At 60.9% G+C, this 18690-nt stretch overlaps 1 protein-coding gene across 2 annotated transcripts in view; it reads left to right on the top strand.

The window, feature by feature from the left end:
- NACC2 (NACC family member 2) overlaps positions 1-13999 on the top strand; it is a 73675-nt gene extending 59676 nt beyond the window's left edge. For both annotated transcript variants that reach the window (XM_068553554.1, XM_068553555.1), the window contains exons 3-6: positions 7634-7798; positions 9982-10087; positions 10384-10481; positions 11950-13999. In XM_068553554.1, coding sequence (XP_068409655.1) covers positions 7634-7798; positions 9982-10087; positions 10384-10481; positions 11950-12455 — 875 coding nt within the window. In that variant the 3' untranslated portion in view covers positions 12456-13999. The remainder of the gene's footprint in view (positions 1-7633; positions 7799-9981; positions 10088-10383; positions 10482-11949) is intronic.
- The last annotated feature ends 4691 nt before the right edge of the window (positions 14000-18690 follow it).

The raw sequence follows: 18690 nt of genomic DNA on the forward strand, positions 1-18690 counted from the left end.
GAGCGCAGGCTCAGTAGTTGTGGCTTACAGGCTCAGTAGTTGTGGCGCACAGGCTTAGTTGCTCTGCGGCATGTCGGATCTTCCCGGACCAGGGCTCGAACCCGTGTCCCCTGCATTGGCAGGTGGTTTCTTAACCACTGTGCCACCAGGGAAGTCCCCGTTAGTTTGTTTTCTATGTCTGTTGAGTCTGTTTCTGTTTTGTAAATAAGTTCATTTGTATCAGTTTTTAAGTTCCCACATATAAGTGGTATCTCATGATACCACTTTCTCTGTCTGATTTACTTCACTTAGTACGATAGTCTCTACTGGGCAACTTTTTTTGAATGCAGCTTTTAGAGTTGTTCTTGCTGAGGGGCTCAGTCCACTATTGGCTACTGCCTCCTACTCACAGTGGGCGTCTCCGGGGTATTTTACAAGTTCAGTGCATTTATTTTTGTGTAGCTAACGTGTGCTCGTTATCTTAAAGAATGTAGAACGATCATACAGTGAAAAGCCGCTCTCCCGCGTGGCCCCTCCGCCTCCCACTCTGGTTCCCAGAAGCATCCACAGTTGGCCTGGCATCCACGGGTGGGCAGGGAGACTGCCAGCTTCTCAAGGTCGGCACTGGGCAGGAGGATGGAGAACAGAAACGGGACAGGGTCAGATTGGCGATAGAAGAGCTGCCGGCGCATCACTGTGGTGGGTGTGAGGGGACCAGGCGGGGGACCAGGCAGGGGACCAGTGGGGTCTCCTAGGGCCAGATTTGGGTGCAGGAGACAAAAATACCCAGAGCCCTGGGCCTGGGGAGGGGCAGCACCAGGTTTCGTCGGGACGGGCTGAGTGGGAGGGGGAGCTGCCCAGAGGGGGTTTCAAGTGTACCGAGCTATGGCCCGGGGGGCCGGTCACCAGGTCTGGTGGCCGCGGTGCAGGCTTCCACTGGCCGCAAAGCCCTGCTGGAGCACCGTCCAGGGTCTGGTCTCTCGGCCCTGCGTCTTCCCCAGCAGCTATGCCTGTAACTTCCTGAGCCACGGGGCCTGGAGACCCGCCGTGTCCCTTTGTGTCCTGGCAGCTGGGGTTTACACACGGATCCTCCCGATTCTTGGCCTCATGTTTCTGTTTCCACCTTTATTTTTCTTTCTTATTGGCTTTCCCTGCCAGACTTCTGCGATTTTTTACCCCACATGCCAAATCGCATTGGCTCTTGGATGCATTTCGTGCCCCCGTTTTAGATCCAAGAAATGGGATGCATCTTACAGCCGGTGGTGTATCACAGTTACGTTGCTGTCACGTAAAAGACAGAATGATGCCCGTGGTGACCCCCCCAGCCGCCTGGGCCCAAGTGCACCTGCAGGAGCCGCCACCTGCCCTGCTCCTGGGATGCTGATACAGGTGTGCCCAATGCAGATGCCCTTCACGGGTGTGGCCCTTTCAGAACTGCCAGTCTGGTTGGCACTGAGCTGGCAGCTGCAGAGATGGGCTAGATCGCCCACCCGTGGTGCGTTTGTCATGAGTGGAGGCCACCCGGAGCTGAGCGGAAGGGGGCTGGGGAGGGCTGGGCGGCCGCCTGGGCACGGAGTGGTCTGGCCTGAGTGTCCACCACCCAGAACAGCTCCGTCAACCAACCCCCAGGGCCCCAAGACTCCACCGTGCTGCTCCGACAGTCACCCCCCAACCCCATCCCCTGGCAGCCACTGTTCTCTGTCCCGTGGTTCTGTCTTTGGAGTGTGTCCGACACATGGACCTGCCCAGGAGATAACCCTGGACACTGGCCCCTCTGCTGGGCGCAGTGAACCTGGGATCCATCCAAGTTGTGCGTCAGTAATTTGTTCCTTCTTGCGGCCCTGTGGTGACTGTCGTGTGGACGGCTTCCTGGCTGTCCCTTCCCCTGACGCAAGACATTGGGTGTTTCCAGTTTGGGGCATCTTGTGAGCAGAGCGGGTGTGGACATTTCTGTACAGGGTTCGTTGCGTCCAGCCCTCATTTCTTTCTTCTCCTGGGTAGATACCTAAAAGTGGAATTGCCGGCTCAGCTGTGCATACGGTTAACTTTATAACAAACTGCCGCATGGTTTCCAGTGTCCTCACCGCCGGGACGAGCATTCCAGTGGCTCCGTGTCCTTGCCGGCCTGTGCTGTGCTCAGGTCCCGCTGAGCCGTCCTAACCGCGAGCAGTGGTGTCTCAGCACGGCTTTAATTTCCATTTTTCTAAGGGCTCAGGATGTTGAACATCTTTTCATCTGCTTTTTTGCCATCTATGTGTTCTCTGGCGAAGTGTCTGTTCAGATCTTTTGCCCATTTTTTTTTTTTTTAGCATCTTTATTGGAGTATAATTGCTTTACAATGGTGTGTTAGTTTCTGCTTGCCCATTTTTTAAATTGGGTTTTTCGTTTTCCTTCTGTTGAGTGTTGAGAGGCCTCCCTGGAGGCACGTGGTTTGCAGATCTTTCCTTGGTCGGTGGTAGCTGGCTTGTCTTCTCGTCTTTCATAGACAAGAGTTTTTCATTTTGATGAAGTTTAGTTTCTCATTTAATTTCTTTTAGGGATTGCGCTTTTGGAGTCACGTCTAGGCTTTTAGCTGAACCCAAGATCACAGATTTTCTGGTGAAAGTTTTGCAGTTTTGTGTTTTACGTTTAGGTCTGCGACCCACTTGTGTTCATCTCCGCGTAAGGTGTGAGGTTCGGCTCATGGGTTTGTGCCTGTGTGTGACCTGTGACTTGGCACCGTTTGTTGGGAGACTGTCACTTCCTTCTTTGGGTATGTGTGCATCTTTATCACAGATCGGCCAAGCGTACTTGTGTGGGTCTGTCTCTGGACCGTGCACTGTGTGTCTGGCAGGCCTGGTCACTATGCTTTGTGGGGAGCCAGTGTTGGGTGGTGTGGTGCAGCATTTTTTTTTCCATTTGGTTTTCAGTTGTATTTTTCTATATAATTAAGAACTAGGGGTTCGGTTTCTTATGCTGCCATCTGAACAAACGGCATACACTTTTGTGGAGTGGGGATCACCTTTTTTGTCCCCTGTCCGCCCCACCCAACCTCAGCAAAGCTACACTGCGGCTGGACCAGGGCGGCTCGGGCACCTGCCGGTGGTCACCCACGTTGCCGGGGCTCCCGGGGGCGGGGGTTGCTTATGCTGTCTCTGATGGTGATTCCCTAGGACACACTATGGATTTGGGGACGGGAACAGGGGCCCTTTGGGGCTTCCTGGACATGACAGCATCCTGTGGTCGGGCGTCTTGGTATGTGTTGCCCAAGGAGAGGGTCCAGCGATTTCTTCAGATTCCCAGTCTTTGACCCTCAGGAGGATAAGGTAGTTCAGGACTGAGGTCAACGTGACCCTCCCGGTTTCCCTCCTTCCATTCATTCTTTTTTTTTTTTTTTTTGACTACGTTGGGTCTTGGTTGCTGTGTGCGGGCTTTCTCTAGTTGCAGCAAGCGGGGGATACTCTTTGTTGCGGTGCGTGGGCTTCTCATTGCGGTGGCTTCTCTTGTTGCGGAGCACGGGCTCTAGGCGCACGGGCTTCAGTAGTTGTGGCACGTGGGCTCAGCACTTGTGGCTCACGGGCTTAGTTGCTCCGCGGCGTGTGGGATCTTCCCGGACCAGGGCTCGAACCCGTGTCCCCCTGCATTGGCAGGTGGATTCTTAACCACTGTGCCACCCGGGAAGTCCCCCGTTCATTCTTTTAAAAAAAATTTTTTTCTATTGTGGTAGAGTGTAGCTAATATAAGGTTTACTGTTAAGACCACTTCTGAGTGCACAGAATCAGGTACATGCACATTGTGCCACCATCACCACCATCACCTCCAGAACTTTCTCATCTTCCCAAACTGTCCCCACTCGACACTTGCTCCCCTCCCCCCGCCCCAGCCCCAGGCCCCACCGTCCACTTCCTGCCTCCATGGGTTTGACTCCTTTAGGGACCTCACATGAGTGGGTCCTGCAGGCTGTGTCCGTCCGTGTCGGGCTCACCTCCCTTGCGTGATGTCTCCCCTGTTTGGGTTCAGGCAGGTGTCATGGTGGGGGCAGCAGGACCCTGAAGGCACAGCCTGGACCCCTCTTCCTCTCCAGTTAGAGACCCTGCAGGGCCCACCATGCACCCTGTGAACACACTGGTGTTTTCTTCGGCTCTTGTGGTCTGAGGGAAGCTTCTGCATGCCTCTATCCCTGCTGCCCGTTTGCCCAGATTAGCTGCTGTTCCAGATCGTTCCATCGGGACCTTTACGACCGTGACTCACCTTCCCTACACACAGAGCGATTGCTCACCCCCCGATACAAACAGCTAATTGCTTTCACGTGCTTCTCTTCAAATTTCACGCGGCCTAAATATTTGGAGCCCACAATCCTAGAAACCAACATTATAAAGGGTTATAACCGGGGCCGTTGATGATACAGGCGGCCGCCCCGGTCCTGGGGCAGCAGGAGGCCGCCGGGTCCCCCGGTGCTCAGGGAGACCTGGGTGTGATCCGAGGGATCTCTGCAGGCTGCTACACCCCTGCCCACAGCCCACCGAGGGGTCTCCCATCACCCTTGCCGTCAGGCACTGGAGTGACCCCGCCAGAGGCCGCCAAGGAGACTGGAGGGGTCCCGTCACTATGCCCTGGTGCACAGAGTCTCCTGGGTTTCCAGAACCTCTTGTAACTCGACACCCCTCCCTAGAAGGAGGCCGCTGGAAGCTCCGGCCTCCAGCCGGTGGGTAATTTGGGGATGGGGAGGGACGGGGGCACATGAAGCAATTCGGAACACCTTTCCAGATGAGCCGCCACTCTGTTGAGGGTATTTTTAGCCGGCGCAGTATCCGGCACATGGCAAAGCAGAAATAGAAGTGGCTCTTTTGGTTCTTCTGGATCTGACAGCCTCTGGCTCTTGGGGAGCCGTGCTGGGGCTGGGGGTGGGCGGGTGGGCGTGCGGAGCGCAGACAACTTCTGCTGTTTGGAGAAACATTGTGGCCGAGGAGTTGTAGATGGGGATTATTTCTGCTGGTGAGTGCTCTTTATGTAAATGCCACGGCGCCAGCGTTGGCACCCTGCTCCCGAGTCTGCGAGTGTAATCACAGCAGGCTTGGGGGGGGGAGGGGGGCGGGGCGGGCCGGGTAATTATGTTTTAAAATATCATCCGGGTTGTTTTTCCTGTGCTCCCTGAGCCCCTGGGTAATTCCGGGTTTGGAAGATTCTGGCGGCTCTCTGCCGATCTGCCCCCAGCCCCTGCCAGCGTTCCCCAAACATGCCAGGTGGGAGATGCTGCCCGACCCCCCCGAGCGGCCACCCTTCTGACTTCTGCCCTGAGCTGTGCTGCAGCCTCGCCCAGGGCTTGGCTGATTCAGGAAAACTCCCTCCTTTGACTTGGAACTGGCCGCCGCCAGGCCGAAGGCACCGCGTGCCACCCTCGTCCTGTGCGTGCTGGCAGGTGCCTCCCTGGGAACAGCTGAGCCCTGTGGGGACAGGGGGAGGGGTGGCCTGGGGGTCCCCTGGTGGGGACTGGGGCTGACTCCGGAGCGGATGATTCCAGACCCTGGCGGGGTGGGCTAGAGCAGCAGGTGGGTCCCCAACCCATCCTCGGGGCTGGAACTGACCATCCTGCCTTCTCCCACGGGACTCACCCTGTGGTTTGGGGGGTGCTGGCCCTTCAGGGACTGGGCAGCCCTGACCTTTCCCCCACAAGAGCTTGGTGCAGAGATAACTAGGGGCTAATTCATGCTCACACTGTGCCAGGTCTGGGGCTTGGGCACCCTTCTTTGCCAACCTCCCCCTCCTGAAGGGCTTCCAGGTCCTTCTCCCAGCCCCGCCTGGCCTCCCCCAGACTTAGGTGCCTCTGCTGAATTTCCCTGTGACCCCAAGGAAGTGTCACAGTGCAGAGGGGATGGGACACCGGCCAGCCCAAGGGGCTGCCTCTGACCATCTTGGAGTGGCCTCGAGACCTCCCCAACAGGCTCTGCCACTGAGCCCCTGCCCTGAGCCTGCTGGAGGAGAGCTTCCAGCCCAGCCTTGCCCTCTGGGTGTCTGAGCCCTGGGAGGTTTTACAAGACACCTCTCCCCAGCAGTGGTCACTGAGGCTGTTAATGAGAGCCGTCGTCCTCAGCAAGGAAAACCCAACCCCGGGTGGCCATCAGAGCGGCCCGGAGCCTTTCCAACCTGCAGACCCTGCCTCTGGGTGCCCGCGTGATGGGTGGGTGACGGGGGGACGGGCCCTGGGGCCTTCACTTACAGGCCTTGCTGCTCAGCCAGGTGTGTGGCGTGGGCCCGCCCTGGAGCAGCTGTGATTTCTCAACAACGACAGCTGCCGGGAGCAGGTGGCCTTCCCAGGAGTGACCCAGGATCGCCATGTGCTGGGGACACAGAGGAGGGAGGCCGTGCCCCTGCCCTGTGTCTGGCCGGGACGGCTTGAGTGTGGGCCGCAGGGTGAGGAGTGCTGGACGGATGGCCGTGTGTGAGCCTGAACGGGGAGGCCGGCCTGCGGTAGAGCCCGGCCGGGTACGGGCCTCCAGCTGACCCTGCAGTGGGAGCCGGGCATGTGGTGCTGCCCGGGCTGCTGGCGCCGGGCAGGAAAATGAGGAGGGGGCGGGGGGGCAGGCGCGGGGCAGGAAGTGGGGGCCTGCTTGTAGGGTCTTGGGGCGCTGAGCCTGGTGAGGTGGGGTCCTGCCCACCATGGGGGCCTCCACGTGGCCGCTGCCCTCACCCAGCCTGGCTGCCTGCTGAACCCTCTGGGCTGGGCGCTCCCTGCGAGCAGGGGACAGGCCCTCGGCCTCCCAGCACCTGGGGAGGCACCTGGGTGTGCTGGGTGCCCAGAAAGTGCCCAATAGACTAGCCTCCCACCATGAGCCCAAGAGGGAACCCCCAGCCCAGCCTTGAGCCCCTCCAGAGGGCCCATGGGTAGGTGGGTGGTTAGGAGGCTGGGGGGGTGGGGATGGGGCCGAGACGGTCCTCTGCTTGGTGTCCTGTGCGTGGTGCTTGCGCTCAGGGTGTGACACGGGGACATCAGAGGGGGCCTCCCGCACTCCCCACCCCCGCCGCCCCATCATAGCTGCAGGTGCTGGCGCGCCTGGGGGTCCCTGATGACCCCCAGTAGTGGTTTGTCAGGAACATTCCCAGACGGCCCGGAGGCCTGGAGCCGGCGTGGAGACAGCGTTGGCACTGCCCGGCTGTGCCACCGCCTGGCTTTACTGTTGGCGAATATTGATGGAGCTGCTCTTGGCCAGGAATAATGCATGGTGCAGCCTCTGGGGGCGGGGTGCCCACGCGCGGGGGGGCTGTGTCCCCCACACCTGTAGACCGGGGCTGCTGTAAGGAGACAGGCTGGGGAGCGGTTGACAGTACAGGTCTGTTCCCCTCCCCCGCTCTGCCCTTCCTCTGCCCGGTCCCCTTCGCGGGCCGCTCCCTCCCTGCCCCCACCCCCAGCCCTGAGCCCTCATTCCTGCTCGCCCCGAAGGCCTCAGCCTGCTGGACACCCCCCCCCGGGAGCCTCCCGGGCCCCCAGCGACTTGCTCCCAGACCGGCTGGGAGCCCCTCGCCTGCCTTCTCTGCTCTCTGGTTCACTCGGGTCCTCCCGGCAGGGGCAGCACCCGGTGGGCGGGGAGGGCGGGCATGCAGCAGGCCTGGCCCGGGCCTGGGTGGGCAGGAGGGGAGATCTGCTGTGTCCCTGACCGGGTGGCCTCTGGGCCCACAGTGCAAGAGAAGCCGGAGCCCGTGCCGCTGGAAAGCCGTTCCTGCGTCCTCATCCGCCGCGACCTGGTGGCCCTGCCCGCCAGCCTCATCAGCCAGATCGGGTACCGCTGCCACCCCAAGCTCTACTCCGAGGGGGACCCCGGCGAGAAGCTGGAGCTGGTGGCAGGTGAGGCCTCCCCCGACCCTGTCTGTTGTATGCAGCTGCCCCGCCTGTATTTTTTCTTCGGAGCTATGAACAACGGACTCATCACCAGTCAGTCAAAAAAAAAAAAAAAAAAAAAAGAACATCTTAAATTTCCTCTAATTTCCTTTTAGAAGAAAGTGTCATTAAGAGGAGTTATTCAATTGAATTAATTTAGCATTTTAATTGAATCCCCTGGGCTGGTCGTGCTTCTGATTGGCAGGGGCTGCAATCATGATTGTGTTTTAATTTAGGTCGCGGATAAAACCAAGTCCCGTACAGTTTACTAGCACCACCCCCCCCAACTCCCCAAGTGTACAATTGCCTCGTTCGAGGGGTAATGACCAGAGCTTCCAGACGGCAGCTCCCAGGCAGCAATGGACTTGTTTCTTCTGTAAAAACAAACAATACAATGGGGTCCAAAGCCCCTTAGGGCTCGTGCCTGTCGGAAATATTTATCTTCTCAGTGTTGGGATTCATTCAGCCTCACAGCTCCTTGTAGATTTTTTTTGTCCGCGCTGTGAGGCTTGTGGGATCTTAGTTCCCCGACCAGGGATTGAACCCGGGGCCTCGGGCAGTGAGAACGCAGAGTCCTAACCGCTGGACCACCAGGGAAGTCCCTCCTTGTAGATTTTTAAGGCTGTCCGGCGGGAAGATGAGAATTGATGGGGCCTTCCCTCTTCCTCCGTGAGCTGCTGGGCCATCACTCCTGACCAGCACCCCGCCTGCCGCTCCCGGGCAACATCATGGGGTTCCTTCTGCCTGAGCCGTCCCCACTTCTGGAACCACGCCTCAGCAGGCGGTCTCGCCTTTCAGCCGACAGGAGGGCAGCTGGGCGGTGTTGGCTGGTCTGGGTGGGCCTGGGTGGGGTGGGGACGCCCCCCGGCCATGCCCCGAGCCCCCCGCCCCTGCGGGCTGGCGCCGTTCCAAGCAGCATCCAGCTCCTCTGTTCGGGGAGCGCCGGTATCAGGCTCCTCAGGGCCCTGGGGATGGGCGTGGTCCCCAGGGAGGCCTGTCTATCAGTCTGGGGTTGGGAAGGGTACAGGCCGGCTGCCTTCCCTGGCCAGGCCCCACCTGGCCCCAAGCCTCCTGCTAAGCGCCCTCCTTTACAGATCTCCCCACAGCGAGTGGGCTGTCCGGCCCGTGTGGTACAGGGTGACCTGCCCTGCTGTTGGGTTTGAGGCTCTGCAGACCTTGGGTGGGGTGAGGCCCCGCGGGACCCTTGGCGTGTCGTGGCCGGAGACGCCCGATGGTGGTCTCCATCCAGAATCAGCCCCGTGCTTCTTAACCGGGGCCTGTGGGCTTCTCTGGAGACCTGGCTCGTGGGGGACAAAACGTTAAGCCGGGGAAGGCCCCCCGAAGCCGGAGTGGCAGCTTTCACAGGGGGTCCTCGCATCCCTGCCCTGCCCCGCCGCCGCCCAGAAGGGAACACTGCCTTGTTCATGTTTTCCGATGAGGAGATTCAGTACGTGCCCTGTAGAAAGTCAGATCATAGGCAAAGGCCCAGATGAGGCCCTGCAGGCTCCCGAGCGGGGCCGGCATGTCCTTGCCCTTCAGTGTTCTTCACGCCGGCTGACTCTTGCGGAAGCGCCTCTCTCCACGGGCAGCGTCCAGGGGAAACGGAGGCTCCTGTCGTCCCTGTCCTTGGTTGGCCTGAGCCCTGGTGGGGGCCTGGCCTGGCCAGACTGCGGGGCTCACTGGTCCCGTCTCTGCCCCGGGCTGACTCTTCCCTCCCGGCACCGGGAGAGGTCCGTGCTGGGCAGGGGGAGCTGCAGCCCGACCTCCATGACTCCAGCTCCCGTCACTGCCCGCGGCTCTTTGGTGTTCAGGGAGGACTGAGAGGCAAGATGAGTGTTTCCCAAACCCAAACGCAGGTCATCAGCTCCAGGAAATCCCCTCGAGGCTGGGAGGGCAGTTTGGGGACAGCCCTTTGAAGCGTGTGACCAAGGCTGCCTGCTTCTGGTGACAGGGCCCCAGTGCAGCGAGGAAGGCCTGGAGCATTGTTCCCCAGCCCCTCGGGGTCCCAGGCCTGGAGGGGGGCTGCCCCGTACCCTCCCCCACCGACCCCCTCACCCGTGGTCCGCCCGTCCTGGCCCCAGCAGCCCCTGGGCTGCCCGTGGCCCTGGGTCTGGGGTTGAGGGCCTCCCTTTTGTGTCTGGCGGCCACAGGCTCTGGCGTCTACATCACGCGCGGGCAGCTGATGAACTGCCACCTCTGCGCAGGGGTGAAGCACAAGGTTCTGCTGCGGCGCCTCCTCGCCACCTTCTTCGACAGGTAGGTCCCCCGCGGGCCCTGTGGTCTCTAGAATCTTTTCTAGACAAGGCCGTGCGTCCAGGGTCCCCCACCTTCCCGACCTCACAGGTGTCAGCCTGAGGCCGTCGGCCAGACCTGGGTCTAGGGAGGGCTTGTGGACCCCCCCACAAAGTGAAGAACCACACCGGCTCCACGTCACTGGGTTGGGGGGGCTCCTTCCCCTAAGGGGCGGCGGGGCATGCAGGCGGGGACCCCGTTCCCGTGCGTCCCCTCCAGCCGGCGGCCTCATGCTGTCCCCCTTCCTGTCCCCCCGCCAGGAACACGCTGGCCAACAGCTGTGGCACGGGCATCCGCTCGTCCACCAGTGACCCGAGCCGCAAGCCGCTGGACAGCCGCGTCCTGAACGCTGTGAAACGTAAGAGGAGGACTGGGGTCTCGGGGGTGGGGAGGCGTCTCAAGGAGCTCCAGGAGCCCCCAGGCCCTTGGATGTCAGCCTGGGAAAGGTGGCTTCTCCCCAGGAGCAAGCCGGGCCGCAGGGTCGAGGGGGAGAAAAGAGCAGCTCGCGGGGGCCCGGTCTCGAGGTGTTAACATTCTTGGTAGGTTTCCAAGCGTGATGAATTCAGCTGCGAAACTATTTTAATATGTGAAATAGATCTAATTTTCCTTTTGGAACAAAACCGCTTATTTACATTTTGGGGTTATTTTGAGCCTTTGCCATCTGCTTGGCCCGCTTCTGCCTCCCGCTGCTGGGCCCGTGGGGGCGGAGTGTGGTCCATCTCGGTGGCAGACCGCCGCCCCCGTCCCCCCCGCACCCCCCAGACGAGGAGGAAGCCACCGGTGCCCGGCACGAGCCAGTGCAGCCAAGAGCACGTCCTCCTGTAGCTGTCGGCACGTGAAACACTGTCTTAGTTTTCTTGCTTAAAAAATCTCTCTTGTGAGGCTAATTCTGTTTCAGAGCAAAGAGGGGCCTTTGCAGCCAGTAATCGCATCCCAAAGCATGGGTGGGGTGCCGGCAGGGGCTCTGGGAAGATGCCGAGAGGGGGTGCAGCTGGCGCTGCCCCAGAGCAGGGCTCACAGTGGAGGGGGCTCACGCTGCGGGACCCGCCTCTGGGTTCCGTGCTGTTCGGAGAGCTGGATCTTGTGTCTCCTGAAGGAGAAGCGGGGAGAGGGCGTACCGTTATTACTGCTGCTGCTGATGCCACTGCTGGGCTGGGGTCTCCGGGCCGGGGACTGGGCTGAAGACAGGTGTCAGCCGGCCCCCGCCTCACTCCTTGCCAGCCCTTTGATCGGGCCCAGAGAGACCCGAGCCTCACAGCTGAGTGGGTGCCCAGGCCCTGCCCCGATTCCCACTCCACCAGGGCAGGGATTCTATCAGGCTTGTCTGACCAAGGATGCAAGGTGGGTGGGACAGAGTGGGGAAGCGAGGCCCAGAGATGGGGGCCCACCCAAGGCCACACTGCCAGCCAGTGGTCAGGAGGAGCCAGAGCCCCCTGGGCCCTCTGTGCTCCTGCTAGAGCCGCAGGCTGGGGTCCTGTTTGCTCTGACTGCCCCTCCCCTGAAGGTTCCCCCAGGCTGTCCCAGAGGAGCAGGGCGGGGCCTCCAGCAGTGAGAAGGGTGACCGCTGGTCTTCAGGCTGACCCAGGAGAGGCCTCGGTGGCCCTGTGGTCTCCCGTGCCAGAGGGGAGCAAGGTGGAGGAGACCCTGGAGGTCCCTGGCCTGCCCCACTGGCCCCGCGGTGGCCTCTCCAGCCCAGAGCACTCTGCCCCCTGGCTTGTCCAGGGCATCTCAGTCCCACGGCCCCTCAGGAGGCGGAGGGCCGGCATCGTGGGACTCCTGCGGGTGGGTGGCCGCTCACGCCACCTCCCGGCGCTCTGTCCTTGCAGTGTACTGTCAGAACTTCGCCCCCAGCTTCAAGGAGAGCGAGATGAACGTGATCGCCGCGGACATGTGCACCAACGCCCGCCGCGTCCGCAAGCGCTGGCTGCCCAAGATCAAGTCCATGCTGCCCGAGGGCGTGGAGATGTACCGCACGGTCATGGGCTCCTCGGCCGCCAGCGCGCCCCTGGACCCCGAGTTCCCGCCCGCCGCCGCGCAGGTGTTTGAGCAGCGCATCTACGCCGAGCGGCGGGGCGATGCCGCCAGCATCGTGGCCCTGAGAACTGACGCCGTGAATGTCGACCTGGGCGCCTCCACCAACCCCACCTTCGAGGCCGGCTCGGAGGCCGACGGCGCCGGCCCGGTCGTCCAGGAGGTGGCCGCGGCCGAGCCGCTGCCCGCCGAGGGCCAGAGCCCCCCGCAGCCCTTCGAGCAGGGCAGCGCCAGCAGCAGCCGGCCCGCGACGCCGGCCGCAGGGAGGAGACCGGAGGGCCCGTACGCGGGGACCTTGTAGGAGCCCAAGGCCGGACCGGGCGCCGAGGCGGGTACTGAAGCTGCTTGCATGCGTTACTAATACAGACAAATGTGATCAAGCCACTTACCTACTGAACTGCTACTGTTGCCTGAAAAAAATGTGATTTTTATTCTGCTTGTATTTAAAATTCATGAAGGAAACAAATGCATTCGTTATACTGTAAACGATTAGGCCCCTGGTGACCTAGTTGCGAGCAAGGTCCCGGGGCTCCTTTTTGATATTCGAGAGGTTAGTCTCCACGTTGTAGCTTTCCCTCCCCCTGTGCGGGGAGGGGGCGAGAGGCCGCCAGACCCTGGTGCCCGGCCTCCTGCCCCCACGGCTCCCTCTGCCTGGGGTGAAGCCAGGGGCCTGTGGGGCGGGAGCATGTGTCTCGGGACCCTCGTTCCTTTCCCATGGGGACCCCCCCACTCCTCCGGGACCACGGGCCAGGGCTGGGCCCCCAGGGGCCAAACTCCTTGTTCTCCCTTCTTCCTGAGACTCGGGGCTCAGGCCCGCCGGGTCCGCCGTACGTGTGGGGTGTGGGTGTGTGTGCGGAGCATGTGTGAGCGTATGCGGGGGCGGTGGTGACGGCACAGTGGCGGGCCGTGCTGGTCACTGTGGGTGGTGGAAGCGATCTTGGCTGCGTCTGCTCTCCTGCCCCGCGCCCGTGGGGTCTCCCCGACCCCTGAGGCTCCACGGACCCTCGGTCCACCTGGGGCCCAGGGCCTGGGCCGCCGGCCCCAGCACCTGCTGGCTCCAGCCCGGCCACCCGCCCACCATCCTGTGAGGTGGGGCCCCTGCCCTGGGGCAGCCCACGCAGTCTGCAGCCACGTTGGTTTTATGTTTGTTTGTTTATTTGTTTTCGTCTTAATTCAGATCTATTTCATGTATGGTTTGGAAACTTTCAGACCCAAAAGAGCAAAAAAATTAGGATTGGGGTCCCTGCCCCCACCCACTACGGCTTGGGGGTGGGTCCACCTGGATACCATGTCCCCCAGCCCCCCGGCCAGGTCCCACTCACCTCCTGTTGAAGTGCAGCCAGGGTGTGTTCCGGAGGAAGGGAGCCGGGGGCCGGGCTGGGGCTGGAGCCAGGCCCCTCGGTGCTGGGCTCCCCCGTATGCACTCCGAGCCCTGGGGTATGCGCGCCTCTGACGTTGTGGGTGGGTGGTGGGCACAGGCCTGAGCTGGGGCGGTTTGCAGGTGCACGGGTTCTGGAATGCGTGGCGGGGGCGTGGAAGTGTTGGTTTGAGGCTGGAAAGCTCACTGTGAAGTTTAATTGCTGTTTGCGGGGAGGGGCGCAGGCTGTCCGAAGTGCTCGTGTCCGGACGTCCAGGGGCTGCCTTCCCTCGAGTCCCAGACAGCCCCCAGGCCTGGCCAGAGGCACACCCCACCCCCAGACTTGAGCGGGCCTGCTGCTTCCCCCCCTCTCGTCCCCCTGTCAAGCAGGTGTGGCTCAACCCCCCTGACCCGCAAAGTTGAGCTGTCCTAGTGGGTCCCAGCGGGGGGCAGCCTGGGGGGGCAGGGCAGGGGGCTTAGGCACTCTCCCACCCGGGCTCCTAGTCCTGCTGACTGCGGCCCTCCCTTGTGGAGGGCCCTTGGGGGAGACCTTGGGCGGGGGGGGGGGGGCGGGGATGCCTTCCAGCCAGGCCAGACAGGTGCCTGCCCTCCAGAGAGCGCTGATGGCTCCAGGCCGGCGTCGGGGGACCCTGGGTGGGCACGTGGCACAGGGAGGGCCGAGCCCTGTGGTCCCGGCCCCGAGGGGCTGCAGCTCCTTCCTGCTGGGGCTTTGGACCAACCACCTGGCCCAGAGGCGGGCCTCCTCTGTCTCAGGCCCAGGTGGGGTTGGAGCTGGCAGGGCACCCCCCAGGCCCACAGCCCACCAGGGGCCAGGACCAAGTCCTCCTGGAGTTGGGAGGAGGCCACACCCCCTTAGCTGTCAGGAGGCTGCGGGGCGGGGCGTGGTGGGTGAGGCAGACCCCACCGTCCCCTCTCCAGACGAGGTCCCTTCATCTGTCCCTGCCCCACGTTTGCACTTTCATTCCACCATCCTGGGGACCTTCGGGGGCTGGCTGCCCGTCCTGGCTGTTGACAGAAGGGCTCGCTCTTCCCCTCTCCTCCACTCCAAGGTGGGCACGGCCCTCACCCGAGGCCAGGACAAGGAGGGGTGCCGCTGGTCCAGCGGGGGAGGCGGGGGCCTCCCAGAGATGGCCTCACCGCCGCTCAGGCCAGCACAATGTCCCGTGATCTCTGTCCTTTAATTGTTTATAATCGCCGTCTGTTTTGTTGTTCTGGGTAAGGAAGGCAAGAGCTACAGGTGAAACTTTAATAATAATCAAATGTGAATGGGTTCTGAGCTCTCCCTGCGCCCCGGGCGGGCCAGGCCGAGCGTTTTGCACTAATGTGTCCCGCGGTGGACGTGGGTCGAGAGCGTTGCAGACGGGCGTGGCTGATGATTGTATCTGCCAGGGCGCTCCCTCTGCGTCCTGAATGTTCCTCGGGGTGGGCGGCGGCGGGCCTGGGCTCGGAGGGGCCTTCCAGAGTGCCTTAGCATCTTTTGATCATTTTTCCCAAGGAAAACCAATTGAGAGAACCGGACCCTCCCCCTCCTCTGTTTACAAGACGACTAATTCCTGTCCTTTGAGCGTGATCCTGACTCACCCAGATCCTGTAGACCGAGAGACAAGCCACTCAGTATTTATGAGATGTCTGCACCTTTATCCCTAAGCTTGACTATTAGCAATACGCATATAACTACATAGAGTCTATTATATAGAGCTAAGTCCTATCAGCGCCTTTGGAGGAGAGGAGGACTGGGCCGGTCCCAGCGGCTGTGGTGGGCGGCTGGCCTGGGCTCCAGCGGCCGCCCGCCCTCTCCTGCCCTCCCCAGCGGCCGGGACGTGCCAGGGAAGCAGCTGGGACGAGTGCAAAGGTCCAGGAGAAGGGACCGACCGGGAGATGCGACATACTGTGAGCTCGGTGGGGCCGCCCGCCTGGCCGGCGGCCTCGGTACTTGAATCCCATCTTGCTTTCCGCACTGTGTCTGGTCTCGCCCAGAGTCCTCTGTGGTTGCTTAACCTTGCACTTGATTCGATCGGCTTTCCTTGCCCCTGAATGTGGACGAGAGGCGAGGGGAGAGGTCTCTGAGGTGCAGCCCTTGGCCCCTGCCCGCTGCCCCGGAGCCGGGCCTGTTCCTCCTCCGTGAAAATGCATTCCTCGGTGGCCTTAGAGGAAGGAGGAAGGCAGAGAGAGGCTCGGCCTGGGAGGGGTCTGCTGTGTGCCCGGCCCTGACCTGTCCCCGTTTGACGGCCGGAACCCTCCAGCACTGGCCCCGTGCGTGCCACCCTAGCCGTTGACGGCTTAGATGCCCCTCCAGTGGGTTTGTCTTTATGGAAATATCTTGCTGCAAGTAGAAAAAGGCCTGTGGCCCATGAACCAACTGAAAACTCAGAGAAAACCTCTGTTTGCCTCTGCCAGCAGTAAATCCTAAACACAGAATTGAGAGTTCAGAGCCGTCTTGAGCTTTAACTACTGTTTCCAAATGTTGCTGCTGCATAAATTTGTCATTATGTCATCCAGCCAGCTCCGGGCGTGTCACCCGCCGGTGGCCGGAGACCATGGGGGGCTCGGCACAAGGTGTTTCTAACATAGCAAGGGCTTCTGGGTTTTGTTTGTTTGTTTGTTTTGTTTATCTGAGAAAAACGGAAAGGAAAATGACGCAGCATCTAAAGCATTCAGACTGGACAACCTGCTTGAATTCTGATCAATGCTTCATTGTTAGTGTTTTGCACATGATTGTAATTTTTATGTCAAAAGAAGCCAAAACTTGCAATACTATTTTTAGCAGACAAAGAAATAAAAGAACTAAATATAAAATGTATAAATATTTTTGACTTGAACATTTGGATGGCACTGGGTGCAAATAGACCATTCATCCTTTGGACGGAATGTTTGGGAAAAAAGAGACTTTTAAAAAGGAGACGGTTGCTGTGAAGAGTCCATGGAGGGGTTATGTAGTACTGTAACTCACGACTGTTAAAAATAAATCAGTAAATTGTCCTGTGCTGTATAAAGGAGGCCTGTTTCACAGTAACACTGAGTTCCATTTCAGCCGCAGAAGAGGCTGGCTTTTTTTTTTTTTTTTCTTTCTTTTTCTTTCTTTTCTTTTTTTTTTTTTTTTTTGTTTTTTGGAGAAGAAGGAGGAAACCTCTGTTTGCTCCTCCTGCACCTCCCTCTCTTCCGTGCTGCTAGTTGGCAGAGTCTAGACTGTTGCTTTTTCGCCACGGCTGACACCGTATCGTAACTCAGAAGACACATCGTCCGCCAGCGACCAGGAAACCGAGGGCTTGCAGTGTGCTCAGAGCCGTTTCAGGAGGTGAAATCCGTTACAAACAAACAAAAGGATGTGATCGTTCATTGTAAAGCGCTTTGTAAAATTCACATTTACCGAATAATAAAGTCAGTTCAAACCCAGGTTGCCGGCATCTTGCTAGCCCAGTGGCGTTGGGGGGGGGGGGCGACGCTGAGAAGCCAGGGAGGGGGTGGGCTGTTGAGAGCAGGGTTACCCTCGGGACCCAGGAGCCCTGGGCGGGGGCAAGGCCATCCCCAGGCTCGCCCACACCTGACCCACTTACCTCCCCCTCCCCCCAGGATCTTACAAGGGAAGGGGGCTGGTGGGTAGGGTGTCCTTCAGGTCCAGTGCCTGGGGGAGGGCCCTGAGCTCCGGGTGAACTGGCGAGGCTCTCCTTTTCTTTTTCTTGTCTGCAAACTGGGGCCTCCACCTCACCTGGCTCACCTGCCTGCCACTCCAGGTGTGCGGCTGCCTCCCTCCCCTTCCCTCCCCTGCTCCTGGGCTAGGTCTGCCCCCAGGTGGATGGAGGGGGAATTGCACATGGGCGGAGCAGGTCACCTGGCTTGACTGGGGGCCCCCGGGGCCAGGCCAGGCCACCCCATCCCCTGACCATCTCTGGAACCGTCCCTCCGGGCCAGCCCAGGGCTGGGGTTCTCTGATTCAAGCCTGGCAGCTCCGTCCCCCCTGCGCTCCTCTGCTGTACCCACAGGACCTTTCTGGGCTCCCCTGGGCCCCGGTGGGCGAGGCCTTGCATCAGTGTGTCCCACAGACACGGGTCAGGTCTCGGGCCCTCACGCGCGATTCCGACGCTCGGACACCTGGGTGGGGGGCTCCTCATCTCTGTCCTGCGAGGTCTTGTCCAGAAGGCTCACCTCTGACCCGCTTCTAAAAGCACCCCCGGCCTCTCCCGCTTTCTCAGGCTTTGTAGCAGCGGCTCTGCCCAAGCTAGGGATGGATTTATTTGCTCACTGGTTTATCTTGCCTCCCCCAGGGGCAGGGGTCTGTAGGTCTGCTTCGTGTGACTTTCCCAGAAGGGGGTCCCCTGGAGCCGTGGCCAGCATGGAGCAGACAGAGTCTAAAATGGGTGGGCGTGGTTTCCAGATGGGCCCCTGCGGCAGTGGGTCTGCTGGTTTGGGGTCGCCCTGAGCCGCCCCCTCCTTCAGGGGCCACATCACACACAGGGGCCAGCCTGGGGAGAGCCAGGCGCGCCCGCCGACCCCAGTGCCGAGCCCCGATGGGTGAGCGCTTCAGGTCCTGTTTTCAGAGCTGTGCCCTGATGCCCGGAGCCCAGCTCACCCGCCAGCTCGGCCTGTACAAGCCCCTCCCCCTTCCTGCCCGGGACCTCAGAGCTGTTAGATCGGTGGATTCCAGGTCACCCACCTGGGCTGGTGGAGACACCCAACCTTGGGGCCACAGGCTGCACCCCTGGAAGGCCCCCAAACGCCATCATAAGCCTCCAAATGCCCCCACTCAGGCGGGCCCCGAGCCCCCGGCGGCGGGAAAACCTAGGGCCTGGGGTGGGGGTGGGGAGGTGGGTATCGTGAGGAAGGGCTCCACTCTGAACCCAGGAGTCCTGCCGGGTTCTTCTGGCTCCAGGCGCCCAGCCCAGCCCAGCCCAGCCCCTTTCCCCGTTCGAGCCTCCCGGTGTCCTAGGAGGAGAGGAGGGGATTCGGGCACCTGCCAGCCTGGCTCTGTCCCCTCCAGCCTCCGTCCTTCAGCCGGCCTCCCTGCCCTTGTAGCCTCCACAGAAACTGGCTGAGGCATCAGAACCTTTGCATCCCACTCCTTTGTCCTGCTCTGGGAAGGGGTGCGGAGTCAGCAGGACCCGGAGGCTCTGCCCTGCCGGGAGCCCTTTGTCCTCGGGAACAAAGGGTCAGAGCCCGGTGG

This window comes from Eschrichtius robustus, chromosome 10 (genome assembly GCF_028021215.1).
Source record: "Eschrichtius robustus isolate mEscRob2 chromosome 10, mEscRob2.pri, whole genome shotgun sequence".
NCBI lineage: Eukaryota > Metazoa > Chordata > Mammalia > Artiodactyla > Eschrichtiidae > Eschrichtius > Eschrichtius robustus.